The sequence below is a fragment of the Pundamilia nyererei genome, unplaced genomic scaffold (assembly GCF_000239375.1).
Source record: "Pundamilia nyererei isolate P.nyererei 1_Seehausen unplaced genomic scaffold, PunNye1.0 scaffold00017, whole genome shotgun sequence".
NCBI lineage: Eukaryota > Metazoa > Chordata > Actinopteri > Cichliformes > Cichlidae > Pundamilia > Pundamilia nyererei.
The window spans coordinates 1,936,269-1,955,116 of NW_005187418.1; the positions used below are offsets into that span (position 1 = coordinate 1,936,269).

General features: G+C 41.9%; 1 protein-coding gene across 5 annotated transcripts in view; it reads right to left on the reverse strand.

The window, feature by feature from the left end:
• Positions 1-17,416, reverse strand: part of srcap (Snf2-related CREBBP activator protein) — a 44,477-nt gene extending 27,061 nt beyond the window's left edge. For 3 of the 5 annotated variants that reach the window (XM_013908988.1, XM_013908989.1, XM_013908986.1), the window contains exons 1-14: positions 17,062-17,416; positions 16,433-16,509; positions 12,283-15,200; positions 11,051-11,314; positions 8,961-9,146; positions 8,677-8,817; positions 6,692-6,881; positions 4,955-5,124; positions 1,975-2,068; positions 1,748-1,837; positions 1,320-1,493; positions 935-1,158; positions 637-814; positions 398-534 (exon numbers count right to left, since the gene is read on the reverse strand). In XM_013908988.1, the coding sequence (XP_013764442.1) occupies positions 398-534; positions 637-814; positions 935-1,158; positions 1,320-1,493; positions 1,748-1,837; positions 1,975-2,068; positions 4,955-5,124; positions 6,692-6,881; positions 8,677-8,817; positions 8,961-9,146; positions 11,051-11,314; positions 12,283-15,200; positions 16,433-16,509; positions 17,062-17,093 (4,875 nt within the window). In that variant the 5' untranslated portion in view covers positions 17,094-17,416. Of the gene's footprint in view, positions 1-397; positions 535-636; positions 815-934; positions 1,159-1,319; positions 1,494-1,747; positions 1,838-1,974; positions 2,069-4,954; positions 5,125-6,691; positions 6,882-8,676; positions 8,818-8,960; positions 9,147-11,050; positions 11,315-11,629; positions 11,955-12,282; positions 15,201-16,432; positions 16,510-17,042 lie in introns of those variants that run through there. The other 2 variants (XM_013908987.1, XM_013908990.1) reach the window with 2 other exon arrangements.
• Positions 17,417-18,848: the final 1,432 nt, after the last annotated feature.

Genomic DNA, 18,848 nt, shown 5'->3' on the forward strand with positions numbered 1-18,848 from the left:
ACACACACACACACACACACACACACACACACACACACACACACATATAAAAAAAGCTGGATCAGTGCCTCTGTTTTCCTGGGATACACACTAATCTACATCACTGTAAATAAGCCACAGTCAAAATTAAGACAGCAGTATGTAAGGAGAAACAAAATTATTAAGAGTAAGTCAAGCAGCAGGCAAACTAAAAACAAACAATTGATAAACAAGACGACTCAGCAGATAAGTAACACGGGGAGTTAAAGACTGACAAGAACAATCTGCAGTATATCACAGATGACAGCAGTAAAGCCAGGAGGGACAGACTAAAAGTAAATGAGAGAAGACAAAGCAGCACATCACACTCATCTAACAAAGGAAAATGAGCCGCCTGCAGAACCAGCAAACTGAGTACCTGTCTCTTTAACTTTCTCTCCTTTTGACTGCCAAAATACGTAAGGATTTTAAACCCTGGACACCAGCGCTTCAGCTCCATCTCCCAGTTTAACATTACGCTGGTGGGGACGATGATGAGGTGAGGGCCCCAGTTACCTAATAACACCAAATGAAACAGGACAGTGTATTAATCACAAATAACACTCCAACAACCAAAGTTTTGTAACTCTGTACATATAAGAAGCCGCAGTCCGTTACCTTTCTCACAGGCGAGGTGAGCCAGCAGAGCAATAGTCTGGATCGTCTTGCCGAGGCCCATCTCATCAGCCAAAATGCCGTTTAGCTTTTTCTCATACATGGTGACCAACCAGTCGAGACCGATGTGCTGATACTCTCGTAATGTGCCATGAAGCAGAAATGGAATGGGGGTCTTGACCTTAAGTTGTAGAGAAAGTTGAAACAACTGTGACTCAGATCTGCAGAAGAGTTTAATCTACACTTTTCCTCCATCTGATAAAATGACTGAAATATACATTTTTAATATTTAAAGACTGACCTTTGTGGTAGCTAAAGTGTAGCCTTTGGGCTGCAGGCTCTCTGCAGTAGCAGCAATGTGACTGATCTCCTTCTTTGGCCGCGAGCCAGAGGAAGACGGGCTGCTGTCTCCCTCCTTCAGCAAAACCTCCATCCCTTCATCTCCACACTCCTCTTCGTCTTCCTCCTCACTCTCTTCCTCATCCTTCTCGCTCTCCTCATCTTCAGCACTGTCGCCTGGTGAATCTGAGAGGAGAACATTTGAAATGATTAATGAATTAATAATAAATTAAAGCAGCAAAACAAACTTGAAACAGACGTAAGAAGGAAAACATTTTCTGAAAGCTTCTGCTCAGAGTGGAGGGAGATAAACAGTTTATTTTGGGTCTTTATGAGCAGTTTAATACCTGAGGAAGAAGTGTTACTTTCCACATCACTCTCATCTTCTTCAGTCTCCACCTCCTCATCCCCAGACACCTCCGAATCAGAGCTTGCTTTAGAGCCAGAAGCAGACGGGACCTCAAAGTCTGAGGCATACGCTCCTTTGTACTTCTCCAGCAACTCCTCCATGCTCATATCGCCTGGAAGGGAAGTAGAGACACGTCAAGGATCCGGTCTGCAGCCTCTTATTTTAGACCAGGGAGCAGCTAGTAATGAATGAAATTTCATTCATATGTACAGAATTTTTAAAAAGGCAGAAAGAGCGCAGCAATGCAGAGGTGTCATCAAGCTTGCTTTCCTCTTTAAAGAGACAGAAAGCTCTTCAAACACTTCATAAAACCTCAGGTCAATGCAATGAATTAGCACCACTTCCAGTAGAAAATAAAGCCCTCACCCTCTTTGGCTAAATCATCGAGTTCCTCTGCATGATCTACATTTCCTTCCACCTTCTCCTGAGCTGCTATCGTGTCCTCCTCATCCTCAGCTGTGAACACAGAAGAAGAAAAACAAATTCTTGACAATTAAAAATGAACTTGGATAAACAAAAAATGAGCAGAAAAAAAAAATCCAGTAAAAGGTCTCATTCTGTTTTTATGGAGGTTATATTGGGAGCAATCTCACCATCCTCTTCGTTGGCAGTGAATTCCCCGTCTTCTTCCTCCCCCGCCTCTGATGAAGACGTTTCATCAGAGCATTCTTCGTCCGAGCCCTGGTCCTGCGTAACACCGTGATTCAGTGATACATGAAATCTGTGGTCAGTATTAAAAACGTGCTTTTCTTCAGCTTTTGCACAGTATCAGCTAACCTCGTTTTAACAGAGGTGTCAGCGTGTTTACTCAGGTATAATCATCCCATAATTAGACTTGTATGAGTTATAAAAACAAATAATAAAGCTCAATAAGTCCTCAGTGAGATGACAGCATCTGGAATTAATTTGAAGTGAAAATGAAGATGAATAATTATACAACACATTACTGTTAAATCAAATGCACAGCTACAGCTCACCAGCTTGTTTATGTGGGTGATAATGTCAGTGTTTACCAACTGTTTCGAATCTTTCTTAAATGAATTCAATCATTTAGTTCACGTTTCCTTTCTGAAAATACTGAACTGGCCAAGCAGTTTGTGACACGTAAGTGAGCAATATGATCAGCTGCTCTCCTACAAATATTCCAAGTCCAAAGTCTCAGACTGCAGCAGGTAACCGTAGTCCTTGAACCTCCTCTCCACCTACTGCAGGTACTCAGCGGAGCAGGAGGAAGACTACTGCTGGCAGCTGTAGTCCAAGAAAGTGGAGTTTAAGGATGTCCGGAAAAACGGGACAGGAACTTTCAAAATAAAACAGAGGAGGCTGTCCACCTGCATTAATCACCCACGTGAGAAACACTGAATCTCAACTGTTACCTTTTTTTTTTTTTTTTTAATTTAATGACTCTTTAGATCCAACTATGAGATGCAGCTCAAAATAAAAGTGGCAGGTCTTTAAACAACAGCAGAAACTCAGGTGCTATACTTTGACTCAGCTCACTTTTTACGTGGTCCATAATTTCAGCTGTTTGTGGAGGAAAAGTTTCCAAACTGCCTGAACTTGTACCAACACTGAATCAAATTAATTTACAGTATGTTTAAGATTCAGTGTCATTTTTACATAAAGAGAAGATCATCATAGTAGATCATTATTCTCGGTCCATCATTAGCTACTCACAAGTTTGCTTGGAAACCATGGAAACTTCTTAAAACGTTTGTCTTTTTCAAATCAGTCTAGTTGTTTAGTAGTTGTCTGTATATCCACTAACAGATTAAAAACCGGAACTATTAATAGCTCATTTTTACTCAAATGTGAACAAAACATATACAAAGTAGAGACGGCACGATACCACTTTATGTCCGATATCATACATTTGGATATCTGCCGATACCGATATGAATCAGATATAGCGTATTTTGTAATCAATAAGACTGTTTTTTTTTTATAAATATCTTGCTACATTTTGTATAAGTTCATACTCAAGTTTTAAAAAACAAAACACTAAAGCTATTCTGTTATACTTGTATGCAAAAAATACACTGCACCCAAAATAATTTATAGTTCAGCAAAACTGATCAATCTAATAAACTTAAACCTCCACCATCATCCCTATTCTGGTATCTTAAAGAGCACTTAGCAGAAATATTAAACAACCTAACAAATAGGGTTGCCAACTCCCAGCAAAAATATTAGGGAACCACCCCCCACCTCACAATGCTTAATCAACTTTAATTTAATGCACGTGTAAAAACAAATGCACAGAAATCAATTATTTTTCTACAATAATTAAATAGATTCAACATCTTTCTTCAACAGAATTGCAGACTGCACAGATGGTACCTTCCCAAAGGAAAAAGTACTATAGCTTACTAGGGTGTATATTAGACTTAACAGTTACTATATACAATAATGGATTTCTATACATTTAATCAGATGACCACTTTGGTTGTAAGATTCAGATAATTATTTATTAAAAGTTAGTCATTTTAAATGAAATAACAAACAAAAGTATTTTTGTGCCCACCCTTTCTCTGTTAATGCCCTACCTGGCCCCCTAGCAAAACTTTGCTAGATCCGCCCCTGCAAAGTTACCAGCTGTCAGCTACGTAGAAAAGGATCATGGTGTTATTTGTCTCTCAGAAACAGTTCATAACTTCCCTTCAACTCATCCACATAAAAGGTAATCCTGTTTGTCCATCACTGTTCAGCTGATGATTCAGTAAGAACATCTCCTGGATTAATTTTTATGTTTCCCTCTCACCACATATCCAAACGGTGGGCGATAAACAAACAAGAGAGACGGGACTTGCGACAGAAAAGCCAACCAGCTGATCATTGATCAGTTTCATGATTGAAGTAGCAACAGGGGAGGGAGGGGGAGAGAATGAGAGAAGAGGCAGCTGTGCAGCAAAGACAGAATAACTCCAGCTTTGTGCCCTTTTTTTTTCCCCCATTGTAGCTGAAGTAATGGACAAATTGCTTCCTTTTCGCCTCAATATGGAACTCCGATGGTCAGTCCAGCTATGGCTCAATATATCAGTTGTTAAGCTTAACGTGGAAATACTATGCAAACATTCAGAGATGCACTTACACACTTGCTTTACTTCTCTGGGATAGTTTTCTCTGAGATGAAATGCCGTGGTTTGGAAGCATGTAGCGAGGCTCCACATGCTCCACCAGACCACCGACAGGTCTCGCAGACAACAGCCGCTCTATCACGTCACACATACTGATACGATGCACTGAGCTGGGTTATGCCAAGTAGTGCGTTTTGTGAGGTGATTTTGTGATACTTCGGATTGGATCACATGTTTTATTTCTCTCCGATATCCGATCCAGTAATTTAGGTCAGTATCGGACCAATACCGATACGTAATATCGGATCGGTCCATCTCTAATACAAAGTAGCTCAAGTTGTAGGCTGTTCAACTTTTCAGATATAAATATTTAAACCACAAATTTAGATAACCAAGTTAAATTGAGGACATCTGTGAAGTTGGTCTGTTTCTGGATGGTTGCAGTACTTTTGTTCTTTTCAGAAAACAATCACTGCCCTCTGGTTTGTGGACCTACCTGAGGCAGATTGAGGCTGCTGAGCAGCTGGTCCAGTGGCAGCATGCCCTCTTCCTTCAGCAGTTCAATCTCCCTCCGGTGGCTCTCAGCATCATTGCCCTCCTGCTGCTCCTCCACCTCTATGGTCTCTTCATCATCCTCCTCTTCACAGGGAGGTTCAAAGTCTCTGTCTGCATGAAAACAAAGGGTTTGGTATTGGAAAAAGACTTTATTCTGAAGAACACAGTTAGACAAACTGCAAAGTCAAAAAGAGAAAAAAAAAAAAAAACATCTCAAACATACACACTGAAAAAGACTGAATTTCCTCTCATATACGCTTAAATATACTTTTTAAAAGAAGTTTTTATGGATTATTTGCATTTTACAGATGGTCTGTGAGGATAGTTGATGAATGGGAACCACGCAGTCCAAGCATTTTGCAAACTGAAACAAGGATTTTACTTTTTTTTTTTTTTTTTTTTTTAAACCCTCAAGCAAATATATTTCATACAGGAATACTTGTTTTCAGTGGCTTTATTTGTGTATCATACCCACTTATACAGTTTCCTCTGCTTTGAAGCTTCTGCAGCAGTAAATATTGCTACTCTCAGCCTGTTAGTCATGCAAAACATCACAACAGATGTTTAACTAATCTAAATACAAGTCTGCAGAAAATACTTTCAGTATTATAAATCCAAAAAACAGAAGTTTGATTTAGACTAAATTTGAACAGAAGCATAAACGTGTCAAATGGTTTAAAAAAAATAAAATAAAATAATATGCAGCCATTTGAACTTTTTTTTTTAAACATAAAAATGATTGACAGCATTTTATATACATTAGAAACAGCAAAAGTATGTTAAGCACACACTGTTTGAAATATAACATGTTATTTTAGTTTCTAGAACAGGCTGATCCATGAATACTAAGAATCCATGTCTTGATTAAGAGCAGCAGTTTGTTGTGTCTGGTGGGGGGGTTTTGTTGTTGCTCCATTCCTACCTACCTACCTACCTATCTTTTTTTTCTCTTTCTTAACTAAAGACTTATTGGTTTGTGTCTCCTATTTTGATTTTAACACACAAAAGCCACAGCTGGAGCTACTGCAAGGCTTCAGCTACAGGCAGAAGGAAAATTTAAGTTTTGGTCTCAGTGCTGTGAGCTTCTTCACAGCTAAGCAGACTGTGTTCGCACTTTAGCACCAACAAACCCGTATTTGGTAATGAAATGAAGGTGGGATCAGAACCACTGCTACGTCTGTTCCTCCTCTGACTGAAACACAGCTTCAGATTAAGCTGCTCACCTCAGTGCTTCAGGAATAAGCTGCCAACGGTAATACTGGCGGCAGACAAGTCTGACAGGTTTGATGGGTCTCAAGTCTGACGGTTGCCAAAGAGCATTAGGTACAGCGCTCTGGATGTGGTTCACCCCCCCAAAAAAAATAAAAATGTGTAACTGCTGTGACAAATGTTTGACTTCTCATCATGTTAAACCAAGCCGAGGTGCATCAGCCAGAGAGGGCTCGCAGAAAATGCGGTTTAATCTTACAAAGATGTAGCGACCTTGACGGTGAAGAACACCTTTTGTTCCTATGAAACAGTTTACCTCTGAACGCTTGAGAAGATTCGCTCACTGGTGTGTAGCTATGACAACGTCCCAGTCTGAACCAGTGAATCAGCTCTGAAAGCTGTCTGCGACATGGTGGCAGTGAGCACTAACGATAAGAAGAAGGTTTTCTTTAAAGGGAAAACTTCTCACCATCCTCCTCGACAGGATTAGGCAGGGATTTCTGTGGAGACACGACGGTCTCAGCAGGCCTGATGGGTGCCAAGGACTTGCTCAGGAGGTCCGAGTATTTCTCCGTCTGGCCAACAATGAAGTCCAGCTGAAGGTCCAACGCCTTCTTCCGCTTCTCCTCTAGCCTGGACTGCTGCTTGTACTGTACCACCTTCAGGTTCAACAAATAAGACAGCATGTGAGAACAGCTGGGAATTTCACATGATTTTAAAAAAGTAAACAAAAAAACCCCACATAAGCAGAAAAGTTGCGATGCTGGGTAAAACGGCATAAAATCTCAAATGGGTCTCGTATTTTAATTGAGTTTACAATATAAAAAGTTCAATTCAAGGTTTCAAGCTGCATGTTTTAACATCAAGAAGAGCCGTGTAGTCGGATTACTCTGGGTGAAATTCAACTGAAATTCTTGATGACTTAGATTTACATACTGTATTTAGTTCAAAAATAACAAAAAACAATTTTTTTTTTAAAAAGGGCAATTATGAGCTCTGTGGGGGTCTTTTTGTTTGTTTGTTGGTTTTTAAAAACCAACAAACAAACAAACAAACAAACAATTAGACCATTAAAATAATGTCAGCAACACACATTAAAGTTTTTTGTGTGTGTGTGTGTGTGTTTTTAAATTAGAAAAACAACACTGGAAAAAAAATGTAATACTAAAGAAAACACGCACTAGATCAGTTCACAACTAACAAGGTTGAACATCCCAGAAAAAGATGGAAGATTCACAAGAGTTTATTCCAAGTGTTTGCAAACTACATCTTACTTTACAAAAAGATGCATCTACTATAAATTAAAGCTTTGCTTATTTTAGCAAAAAATACCAAAACACATTCTGCATTTTTACAACGACAATAGCTCAGCAGGAAAAAGGATCCAGGTGCTGAACTGACCCAAGCGCACCAGTGAAAATATTAAGCTTGTTCTGAACCAAAGAAAATATGACACGGGACGAGCAGAGCGGCTGAAATCATGAGATAGCAAGCATAGATTAGAAAACCCGTTGGTTTTCCCCTACTGAGGTAATTGATATCCTCCAAAGGTTCCCAGAGTGTTGTTAAAAGAAGAGCCCAATAAAAACTAATCACTTCGTGTGCCATTTTCTATCGTATATGTTTGTTCTGAAGTTTTATTTTCAGTTTCAGCCAGCTTTCAGAGCGAGTTTTGCTCGTATGAAAAGGTTCACTTTCAGTTTAATTTAAATTATTTTGGGGTTTGTTTGTTTTTTTTTTTAATGTGTGTCCAAACTGTCCAGTGTTTTTTTGTTTTGTTTATTATTTACACTTATTCTTCATTTTATTACTAAGTTAAGTTACTGTGTTGCGTCGTGTTGTATGTAGTGCCAACGTTTTATTGGAGACACAGATGAGCATTTTGCAATTTAGTATAATGTGTGAAAGTTTACATTTCTTCAGTACTGAAAAACAGAAATTAGGCTGTCTTGTCAGGGGCCATTTTCTTGGAGGGGGGCAGCCGACAGCACTGTACACAATGGTAGCTGGGTGTGTAGCAGGCAAACAAAAAAATACCGAAAATAGAGGTGTTTGATGGTAAATTGGCGTCAAAGAACGCTGAGAGATAGAGCTGTGCAAGAGGTGCAATTTTATCGTGGTGGAAGCAAAACAGCAAAACTAAGAGGGAATTTATTCATTACGATGTTTTTCAAAGGTGTAGTTTTGGTCTTTTGCTGCTGGTTCAGTGAATTTTGGTAGGAGAGTGACGAAACCTGCAGTTTCAGAATCTGTGCGCCAAAGCCTCCTGATCCCCACCTCGTTTTAGTTTTTATTCAGCTACAGCCTTGAACATTACACTGCCACGTTTTTGGAAGCAGGACTGCACTTCATGTGAAAAGTGGATGTTATTTCTGTCATAAACCCGAACAAACACGGGCGCTGAACAGAGAAGCAGAATGTTCTGTTTGCTTGGTTTCAGGGAATCATCTGTACCTTCTCTACACTGCTCCAAAAAGCCCGGACTTCCTTTGCGATAGAAGAGGCGACTCGTCTGATTTTAGCATGCTCGTCCCGCTTTGCTTTTTCTTCCTTTTGCCTCAGCTCCTCATGGTGCCGCATCACCATCCGCACCACCTAACAACAAATCAACAGAACACATTTAGAACATATACAACATCCACCATCAAAAATACAGGAGCGCACTTTTCACCCCTGTTCTTAGCATCATGAATGTGTGAAACTTCAAGCAAACCTCTGTGATGATTTGCACGTCCTACCTTTCTGGCCACGCCTCTCTTCCACCGCCTCTCTTGAGCAAAGTCAGCCGAGAGCCACTGCATCTCCTCACACAGGTAATCCCAGTGAACCTTTGGCCGCGGTGGCTCCGTCAGGCGGGTGAGTCGCTTCATTGACCAGAAGCCCTCTCGCTTCAGTGCCTGTGTTCGATGCTCGATGTCAGCTTCCTGCAGCACAAAGTGAAGAACAAAAAGTCAGTAAACTCCTGGCTCTGAAACAGTAAGGTGGGGGTTAGCTGATTCAGAAATGCCAAATACTGATCTCCTGCTACACTGCATCTTCAAAGGTGCTTTCAAACCGGAGGAACCTTTTCCTAGTTCTTTCGACTCTTAGAGGCGGTCCCCACTTTTGATGTAGGCTCACTTGATAGAAATGGGTCTATCAAAGCTTTGAGAACCCCATTTTCAGGTCTTTTTAGATACTAGTGCCATATATTGGCATTATAAGGAAAATAGAAAGATTATATGGAAAGAGAGCTGAACAAAAGGCAGTTTGTTTGTGGCTTTTATCTCATAGGATTTCACTTAATGGCATCAATTTGTGAAGATTATCTTCACAAATTGACCAAAACATTTTTTTAACAAAGTTTTATGCAATAACACCAAAACAACCTTGAAACAAAAACAGAAAAGAAATCCCACTTTGTGTGTGTAGAGGGAACCATGGTGGTGCCAGCCTCCGGGTTGGCATTTAAAAAAATAAAGGTTCTCCTTGCACCTCTCATTTAGGTACACTCTGGATTCATTACTTCATAATTATCGGTCTCAGTAACAAAAAATAAATAAAAAATAAAAAAATAGTGGCACTCTGGTGAACGGCTCTCATCGGTCGGAGAAAATATTTGTTTAATTTCAAAAGAGCTGCACCTGTGCAACATTTTCGATAACAATATCCCTCCCTAGCACTCAAACTGCAGCAGAGAAGCTATTCCACACACCTCACACTTTGTCTCACACAGTCACAAGGCTGCAAGATGTTCCATCTTTTTTCTCCTGCTTTCAAATCCACACACTTTGTTGCCTTGTCCTGTTTGTCATATAGTGACCTTCATCAGCAGAGCTTCACTTGCTTCACAAAAGAGGAGGAGCTGATTGAGACGTTTCTTCTTAAAAACCGTGATGTTCCCAAAAAGTAACGCAAGTAAACAGTACAAAGGACAGAGCTCTTTATATTTAACACTTGAACACAACAGTTTTTAAAGGTTGTTCAGCAGAGCGCTCCAGCATAATCATGTAAAGTATACCATCAAAGTCAAAAGGATGTCAGGGGAGTTTTTAAAAAGTGCTGCATTTCTCCTGAGCTTTTCTTAAATTACTCAAAGCAGACATAAAATAACAATTAACTACTTAACTGCCCGACAGCTAAATAGGGAAATGGATCAAAAGCTGAGTCTATTCACAAAACTGAAATGTCTTTTTAGTAAAAAAAAGGTCCAATTTTCTCTCCTTTAAGAATCCAGAAGGTTAAAAAAATGCATGCTGTGCCATTCAAAGTGATTTGTTTTGATTATTTACATTTCAGACTCCTGGAGCAGCCTGTTAAAAGGCATCGGCCATGAGGCAAATAATCTTCGGATGTGCAACTGCTTTCGTCAATTTGAGGATTTAGTGAGAGGCTGAGAAGCAGCGATTCATACACAATTCATAAGATTTCTGCCTGGCACCACTTACTGAGGGACAAGAAACAACCTACAGCAAAATAAAAGTTAAGATTTTACTTGGATTACGTGGAAGAAATATAAAACTGTAAAGCATGATAAACAAAAAAAAAAAAAAACCTTTCATATGCAGGACGGTTACAAAGATGAAATATTTTATATAAAAATATCAGAGCCCGGTTTGAAAAACAAAAAAACAAAAACTGAATTGGGAAATTTGAAGATCGATGAAAGAGGTAAACAGAAGGACAAGCAGTCAGAGAGATTGATAATAGATCGATAGATATAATTAGATAAAACTGTATCTAGACAAGCAGAAAGACTGCTAAAAAACACAGACGGAGAGACAGACTGGTTGACTGTCCCGCAGACGTGTGGACGAAATGCTGAACATCCTGAATGATGCTCACTCACATGTTTAGCCAGCTCTGCCATGTCGGTGTGACGCTCACTGCGGGACCGCTGAGAGGAGCCCTGGTCTGGCGGCGAAGACGACGAACTGTAGGCACCGAAAGAGGAAGGTGAAACAAACTTTCCGTGGGGACCCCGGAGAGGCGAGGACCTCTCCCGCCGTGGTGTGGACCAGTCAGGTGTGGTTGAGGATCCGGGGTAGGAGAAGGTTGAGGGTGATCCAGGAGAAGAATTCCCAGTGACCCTGTCTGCAATCCACTGGCGTACCTGAGAGTGAAGGGGACAAGGATGAAGAGGATTTTTTTTTTTTTTTTTTTTTTAGAAAATGAAACAAACTAAGGTGAAAGCCTAAGCTTCACTAAGACAAAAGCATCATGCATGAAATGGATTAGAGCATTTAAGTGTTTAGGAAGCGTGTCAAACTGGCCACGAGCGAGTCTGTGGCAGCCGTCTTCTCATGCAATCATAAAAGAGCTGAAGTCAAAGAAATGCCTGCTTGAGTTAAAATTCTCCTGCCTGGGATATGCTCATGAATGCCCTGTTAAAATGAGCCTGTCTGGGTGTCTGACAACCAGCACTTACCTTAAGAAACAGTGCTTGTCTGTCTGTCCTGCTCTGTCCATGCTGGAAAACACACATGGCTTAGCATGCGGCCAACTTAAAAGAAATGAATCACTGTATACAAGAACACCGCGCACACACGTGTTGCATTAAAGATGGACTACATGCGGAGTGACGTCCTTTTAAAATAAAATAAAAAGCATGCCAGCGTATCTGATTACCATTTGATAACTAAAACTGCTTTTTGTTCTTAGCCAAGATAAAATATTAACGCATCTCTTCAGGACTGAATTACAGCTCAGAAAAATGATTTCAGCAACAGTAACAGTGTTGCACATCACTAAAAAAAAAAAAAAAAAAAAATTCTGTCATACCCAGTTAGGAAGCAAACCTCTCTGAAACCCCTAAGCTCCTCACTCGGATAAAAAGAACAAAAAAAGATCCAATAAACAGTTCATCTCATCTTATTCACAGCGACAAGATGTCCGGATGCAGATTTAGCATTTATCAGCTGTTTTGCTTCAGTTGTGCTTGTGTTTTGTGGACGCCTCTTATACCTTGGCATTCAAGCAATAACTCATGACTATGAGTCTCAATGCTATGTCTAAGCTATGGTTTCTTTGGTTTCCCTTTTTTTTTTTTTTTTTTTTTTTCTTCTTAAATGGATCAAATACCTTGTGTGGCGAGCTGGGGGTGGTCATCTCGCTTTTTTCGCCGTCGGCTTCGTCGTCACTGCCTTCTTCTGGGCTGCTAACCTGTCCCGAGTTGCTCTCCTGGACCTCAGTTTCTCCCGCAGGGTCGTCATGCTCAATGTCCTCGCCATCTTCCTCCCCGTAGATGGAATCGGGTTGGCTGGGGAAGTCGCCAGGGCTGGTGAATGCTGAGACTGAAGCTGTGAGCATGTTCGAACTGTGCAGCGTAGCAGCTGCTGTGGAAACATCTTGGGATAAAGTTCTGCTAACGGTTAAGGCCTCAGGTTTGCTTGTAGTAGTCGTTAAGGGGGTGGCAGGTGTAGCCGGGTCGGGTTCAAGAGAAATATTACCACTTTCTAGCTTGACAGAAGCTCCTGCTGCTGCTACCACTGACAATTCATTGACAGCCCGCTGCGTCTGATCGCTGCAGCTGCTAAGAGCGGAGACTGTTTGGGGAAGGCACTCCTCAGACACCGTGCCAGACCAGGAGCAGGAGCCGTGGGCATTGGCCAGCTTGCCGTCTGCATTCTGTTGCTTAGACAATGAAAAGGAGGGTGGGTGTTTCAGGAGAGGAGTTTCTCCCGGTTTGAGAAGGAGCAGCGTTGGATTTATAGCCCCAGGAGCGGCACGCAAAGCCACTGGCTTGCTTACTGAGGGCATAGCGACATTCTGAACAGTCACTGATGCCGTTGTGGTGACAGCGGGGGAATCTTTAGTCCCGTCACAAGCAGAAACACAGACCTCAGGCTTTGCGACACTTACAACAGTGACTCCTGGGGTCTGATTTAGGGAGGGTTGGTTTCCTATATGAGAAAGTGTAACAGCAACAGGGGCCTGCATCCCCAAGTTTCCACTGGTAATAGTAACCACTGGGGATAAGAGAGATAACGAAGCAACTGTTACTTCTGCTTCCTGTTTTGGGCCAACAGTCTGAAGCACAGCAGTACCGCTCACCTCCGTCTGGTCAGCACCGACCTGTGTCCCGATTTGCGCGCTGGTGTCCGCCTGTTCAACAGTGAATGAGTCAGCAGTAACGGCCGCTACTTCAACTAAACAAACCGCACTTGAGTGTGCCACTTCAACAGCTTGGTTAGCATCTAACACCAAATGCTGTTCAACTCCGGCCATGCTTGTGTTTCGTATGGATAAATTACTGCTAGAGCAAGCCTGATTTATATCACTTGTTGAACGCAAGGGCTGCTGGGAGATTATGATGGTGTTGTTTTCACCAACTGTGTGGATAGATGCTTCGAGGTCCTCAGAGTTTTCTAGTAAAGCGTTGAATAAGTTCACCTCATATCCAGGAGAATGAGGCATCTGTGCAGCACTGCTGGCACAGACCGTCTCCTCTGCGACCTCCTCCACCAGACTGCAAAACTCGTACACTTCCACAGGTTGAGAGCCCAGCTCCATCTGCGTCTGAACGCTTCCTGTGTACAGCTTCGGCTCCCCAGCGGAGATCTCCGAAGTCAGCTCGTTGACGATGGCGGCTTCGCAGACGCTGCCATCCTCTCGCTGCAGAAGGTAACTCTGATTCAGGTGCACGGTGGGCCAGGCCCCGGTGATATGAGCCTCCTCCCCGACAACCACAATTTCCTGAGTGTCGGCAGAATGCACAATCTCCGCGATGAGCTCTGTTGAGGCGACTTGGTCAGAGGTGTGAGATGTTTCAGCTTTTATAACCTCCCCCGCCTGAAGTGAGACAACTAGGCCTGTGTCAAACAGAGCAGGTCCGGTGGAAGGTTTTGAGGAAATCTCTTGCAGCACTGTGGGGCCTGACGAGTCAGCTTGCTCTTTGCTCGTGCTACTCTCCACCTGCGCTCCTTCAAGGGGACCGCAGCTGGACGCCGAGCTTCCTTTTCCAGTCGAAGTGTATATTCCAGGGAGCAGCTCTCTTGCCTTTGCGGCTTCGAGTATTTCAGCTGAATGAGGCTGCGTTTCAATGTGTTCAACTGACTCCGAAAAAGCCGTTTTCTGCACGTCTCTAGCATTAGCTGAGATCCCCTTGATAGTTTTGGGTTGAGTTTTTGACAGGTTAGTTTGTTTAATCTCTCTATTTTCGGCTGAGGACAGAAGGAGTGCAGGCGATGCCGAGTCCTGGAGACTCCCTGCTTGCTCTGCAGCACCTGACGGAGGTATATGGCTGCTTTGATTTGTTTGGACAGATGGAGTCCTGTCGGACTGCTCCACAGCCCCACCCTCCGTAGCGTCTTGGACAGAGAGAGATGAGGCTGTGAAACAGATCTGAGATTTGGGTTGTTGTGGGAGAATATTCCCACCTGTGTGCTCTTTTCCACCAAGTTCCATATTTGTTCCAGTCTCTGGTTTATATTCCAAGGTGATGGACCGTTTTTCCTTTGTTCCCGTAATAACCACAAGTCCAGCACCTTCTCTAGGAAGCTGGTTTGTCTGACTGTTTGAGTGGCTTTTCTCTTTATCAGTTTGTGACCCGTATTGCAGCTCTTGCACTGTTTTGTCAATCTGTGAGGGGACAGGAGGACAAAGGGAAGCTGGAAGCCTTTGCATCTCAGCAGAGGAACTGCAGTCCTCAGTGAGGGACGCTGGCAAAGATCTTGCAACTCCGACGGCACTCTCTTCTGAGATGATATTACCACTGATTGGTAGAGTCTCAGGCAAGGTGGTCGGAGGGGCGTTCTCCGTGCTGGCGAATGTTGGGGTGTTGCTCTCCAGCAGGGGCACAGTGGACGGATCAGTGAGCGGAGGGACTGGGTGCGGGGCAGCTGCGACCGGCTGCGGGGCATGCCGAGGGGACTCCCCAGCCACATTTTGTGCAGCCTGGGGGTTGCCACCCAGCACATCCACAGCCGGAGAGGCGTGCTGCCGCGCCGCCTCCTCCCCAGAGCGTCCTTCCTCGGTGCTGCCCCGGCTACACACTGCACCTGCAAGGGAAGAGACACAGGCTGTTAACAGGGGTGTCAGGCATGAACTGGTCCAATCGGCTACTGGATATTTTGTAAAGAGTGAGAGTTGCAGTGAAGTCATAAATTACTCAAATTTTTCGATAAAACTCATTTTTTGTGGTATGATGGTACTAGCTTTACACAGAAGTATACATCTCTCTCTATAAGTGTACTTTAATCGTTTTATTTAAGTTTATACTCACTTAAATTTTGATTTTACTTCAGTTCTTGTATTTACTAATGTAGTTGTTTTACTGTGATGTATTTTATTGAACTATATAGCACTGTACTTATCTTATGTGCTTATAGCTTGTATTTGCAGCAATAAAGGGATTTCCCCACTTTTGAGATAAGTAAAGCAGAACTTTATCTTATATTGTCACTATGATTTATCAATTTTAACAAACACATGATTTAAGGAGACAAAAAAAAATAAAAAATAAAAAATGAAAACAAGATCTGAACACTCTGTGTCTGGCTCATTTTGAATCCAGGGATGTCCAGGTGAATGTTCTTTAGTAGCACTGGTTTTACTAATCAAACTGGGCTAATGGGCCAAACGTGGCTCATGAACACCTCTGGTATAACTCACTTAACAGGTAAAAATGAAAGTGCGACCACATGTCCCTCTTTAAACAGGACATTTTCATCCCCCATGTTTTTTCTTTTAAGTCTAAATATAATAACAACAACAATATAATTGCAATGCACATTTGTAAAAATCTCAGGAAAAAAATTTCCACAATTGTATGTATATCTTTAAAAAGGTCATTAACATACACACACAAGAAAGGGAAAATAAAACACCTGAAACCAAAAACCAAAATAAACAAATAAAAACGGGGATCTCTGGATGCTCCACAGACTAAATAGCATTTATACCAGCTAAATAACATAGTACCTTAGATTCCATCTAAAAGAAGCAAGGTAAATTTTAATGCAAAAACATTAGCCGCACAGCTCATCTGTGTTTACTTTTTAGACTAAATATATCAAAATAAAAACCACAGTCTGTGCACTATATTTTGTTTGATGAGTTTCTTTTCATGGGGACTAAGTACAATAAGTTTTTGCTAACAAAATAATAACATAAAGAAGTCTATTTAAATGTCTAAACACTGCTGACTGCACTAGCAAGTCACAAATAATTACTACACATGATATTACAGCCACTTCTGAAGCGATGTGTGTGCAAAGCAGGAGCCTCTCACCTGTCTGTCGTGTAAGACACAGATCTTCAGTGCTTTCTACTTCCAGGATGCTGAAATTAGGGTCCCCTCCACATATTCTGAGGAAGTGAGGAACAGAAATCGGGTGGTAACTTTATTTTTAAAATCAAAAAAGCAGTTTAAACTCACTATTAGGAACTCTACTGCTGAAACTGACTGGTCTTACAACTCCAACAGCTATAAAAAAATGAGCTGTGGCAGAAGCTTCAGTTGGTAAACAGAGATATATGAATGTGTGGGATGATGAGTAACATGTCACGTAAGGAGCGGACAGCTAGGCTAGCAAACTCCTGCTAGGACTGTGGTGTGTGTGCAGCGGTAATAAAAAACACACAAAAAAAAAAAACAGCCAGCTCCTGGTTGCATTTGCTGCAGTCGCCCACAGGAAGATGTTAGGATTTCTGCAGCACGCGCTCTCTCGCGCTAAAAGCCGGCGACCAAGCGCGCGGGCCTCCGGTCAGTCATTCAATCCGTGCTCTCGTGACTATTTTTTCTTTTTTTCCCTTTTAAATTGTGAGTACCTGTCGCCACATGGGGTTCAAGACGACCAAGAAATTATGTGTATTCACTAGTGATGTGGCAGCGGTGATACCTTGAAACATGAGCCGTACCCATATGAGAACTGCAGCTCAAGAAGCTTCATAAAACACAATTCAAAGGTTAACGCCTAACGTTGCCGGTTAGCTCTCTGGCAGGCTGGCTAACTAGCTAACGTTAGCTCCAGCAATAACAGTTAAATGGAGGAAGCCTGCTGCTAACTAGCCAGCTAGAAGAGTTAGTTAGTAGGGTGCGTTCATTTGACGCGCAGGCGCCCCTCATCCCACCCGCAGTTATGTAATGCTCAGGCTTCAAAGAAGCCAGTTCATGCCGATACATTTTAATGCGTTACTGTACGCTGAGGACCCAAAAATACCCCCAAAACATCCGAAAAGTCGCATTAAAAGCCGCTTCTGCATGCACTACAGAGGGAGGGGGGGAGACAATCACTCGTGACGTCATTGCGTGGGGTCAAATCCTCTTTTGCGAAAATAAATGGGTTTAAATTATTCAGTTTTAAAAATAGATAGTGATTACTTTTTAGTTAAATATACGAAATGTCTAAAAAAAACAGTGTTAGAAAGTTCCATATAAATTTTGCAACGATTACACGGGGGACTCAAGGGGGCTAACTACGTCCCCACGGACAGCACTTTAGAAACGACCGCACGGAAGTGACGGTTTATCACTCCTTTTTTCTTTTAGAGTAGTTAACATCCGAAGATATCCCATGTCACTGTCTACTGTTTTGTCATCTTGGTTTAGGTCAGTGTTGTAGGTAGGTACATATTTCATCGCACGCCGCAGAAGCAGCGTGAACAAATGAAACGCAGTCTGATTGTGGCCTTCCAGTTGTCTAAAACCCCCCTTGAATCCCCCTTTACTTCCTCCTTCGCCCCCCTCCCTCTCAAGGCCGCCATCTTAAGTTCCCACCTACCTGAAATTTCCGACCAATTTTCTTTTACTAAATTCTCGTTGAAGGAGTCGTCATCCGCGAAAAATCGCACTCAATCCGTAATGCCAGTAATCCGAACTGTCTCCCGGTACCCAACGAGGTACCCCTAGGTCTGTGGGAAGAAGTTAAATTACGGACCGGGAGAGACTGGGTTTCGGCGCAGAATGTAGCGGTCGCGGGGAGGAGACTTTACGCAGCGAAATGGTGGAGGACCGCTGCTGACAAAGTACAGAACGCACGAAAATCTCGCGAGAAGTCGTCAAGCGCGCCACTTGAAATGCTGACATTTGTGATAGTTTATTTACCGGCGTTGGTGAGCGATTAATATAAAGACGAGTTAATTTAATTGATTTACTGCGGTGCGCTTGGAAGAAATAGTGCATGTTGAATCGGTTTTTTTTTAGGATTATTCATTATATAAAAGAAAATTATATCAACGTGACAGCAAAACTATTTTAATTTCCCTGTCGGGGTTTGTTTACACTAAGTAAACGCTATTTCGCCATTTTCCTGGTGATTTAAATGTTGGATTATTTATAAAATATAATCGCAGCTATTTTTAATACACATATATTTTTAATGCACTCTAAGTTTAAATGATTATCTGTATGATTGTAAGTGATGTTATGCATAACATGTTATATTTGATGTACCTGAAACTTGTTGAATGGACTAAAATTATTCAATGTTACTATTAAAAGCTTTATGTAAATATTAGGTGGTTTTCTTTGGTTTAAAGAATGCAGCCCTATTATTTGCCAAATTTGAGTTGGAACAACAGTGAGCCATTTTTAAACAAAAGAAATCTGATGGAGCCACAAAACCAATTTAATCCTTATAATAACAATAGCACAGCCTTTTAAGGACAGATTATCCTTTGAATATTATCAACAGGTGTAAATAAAT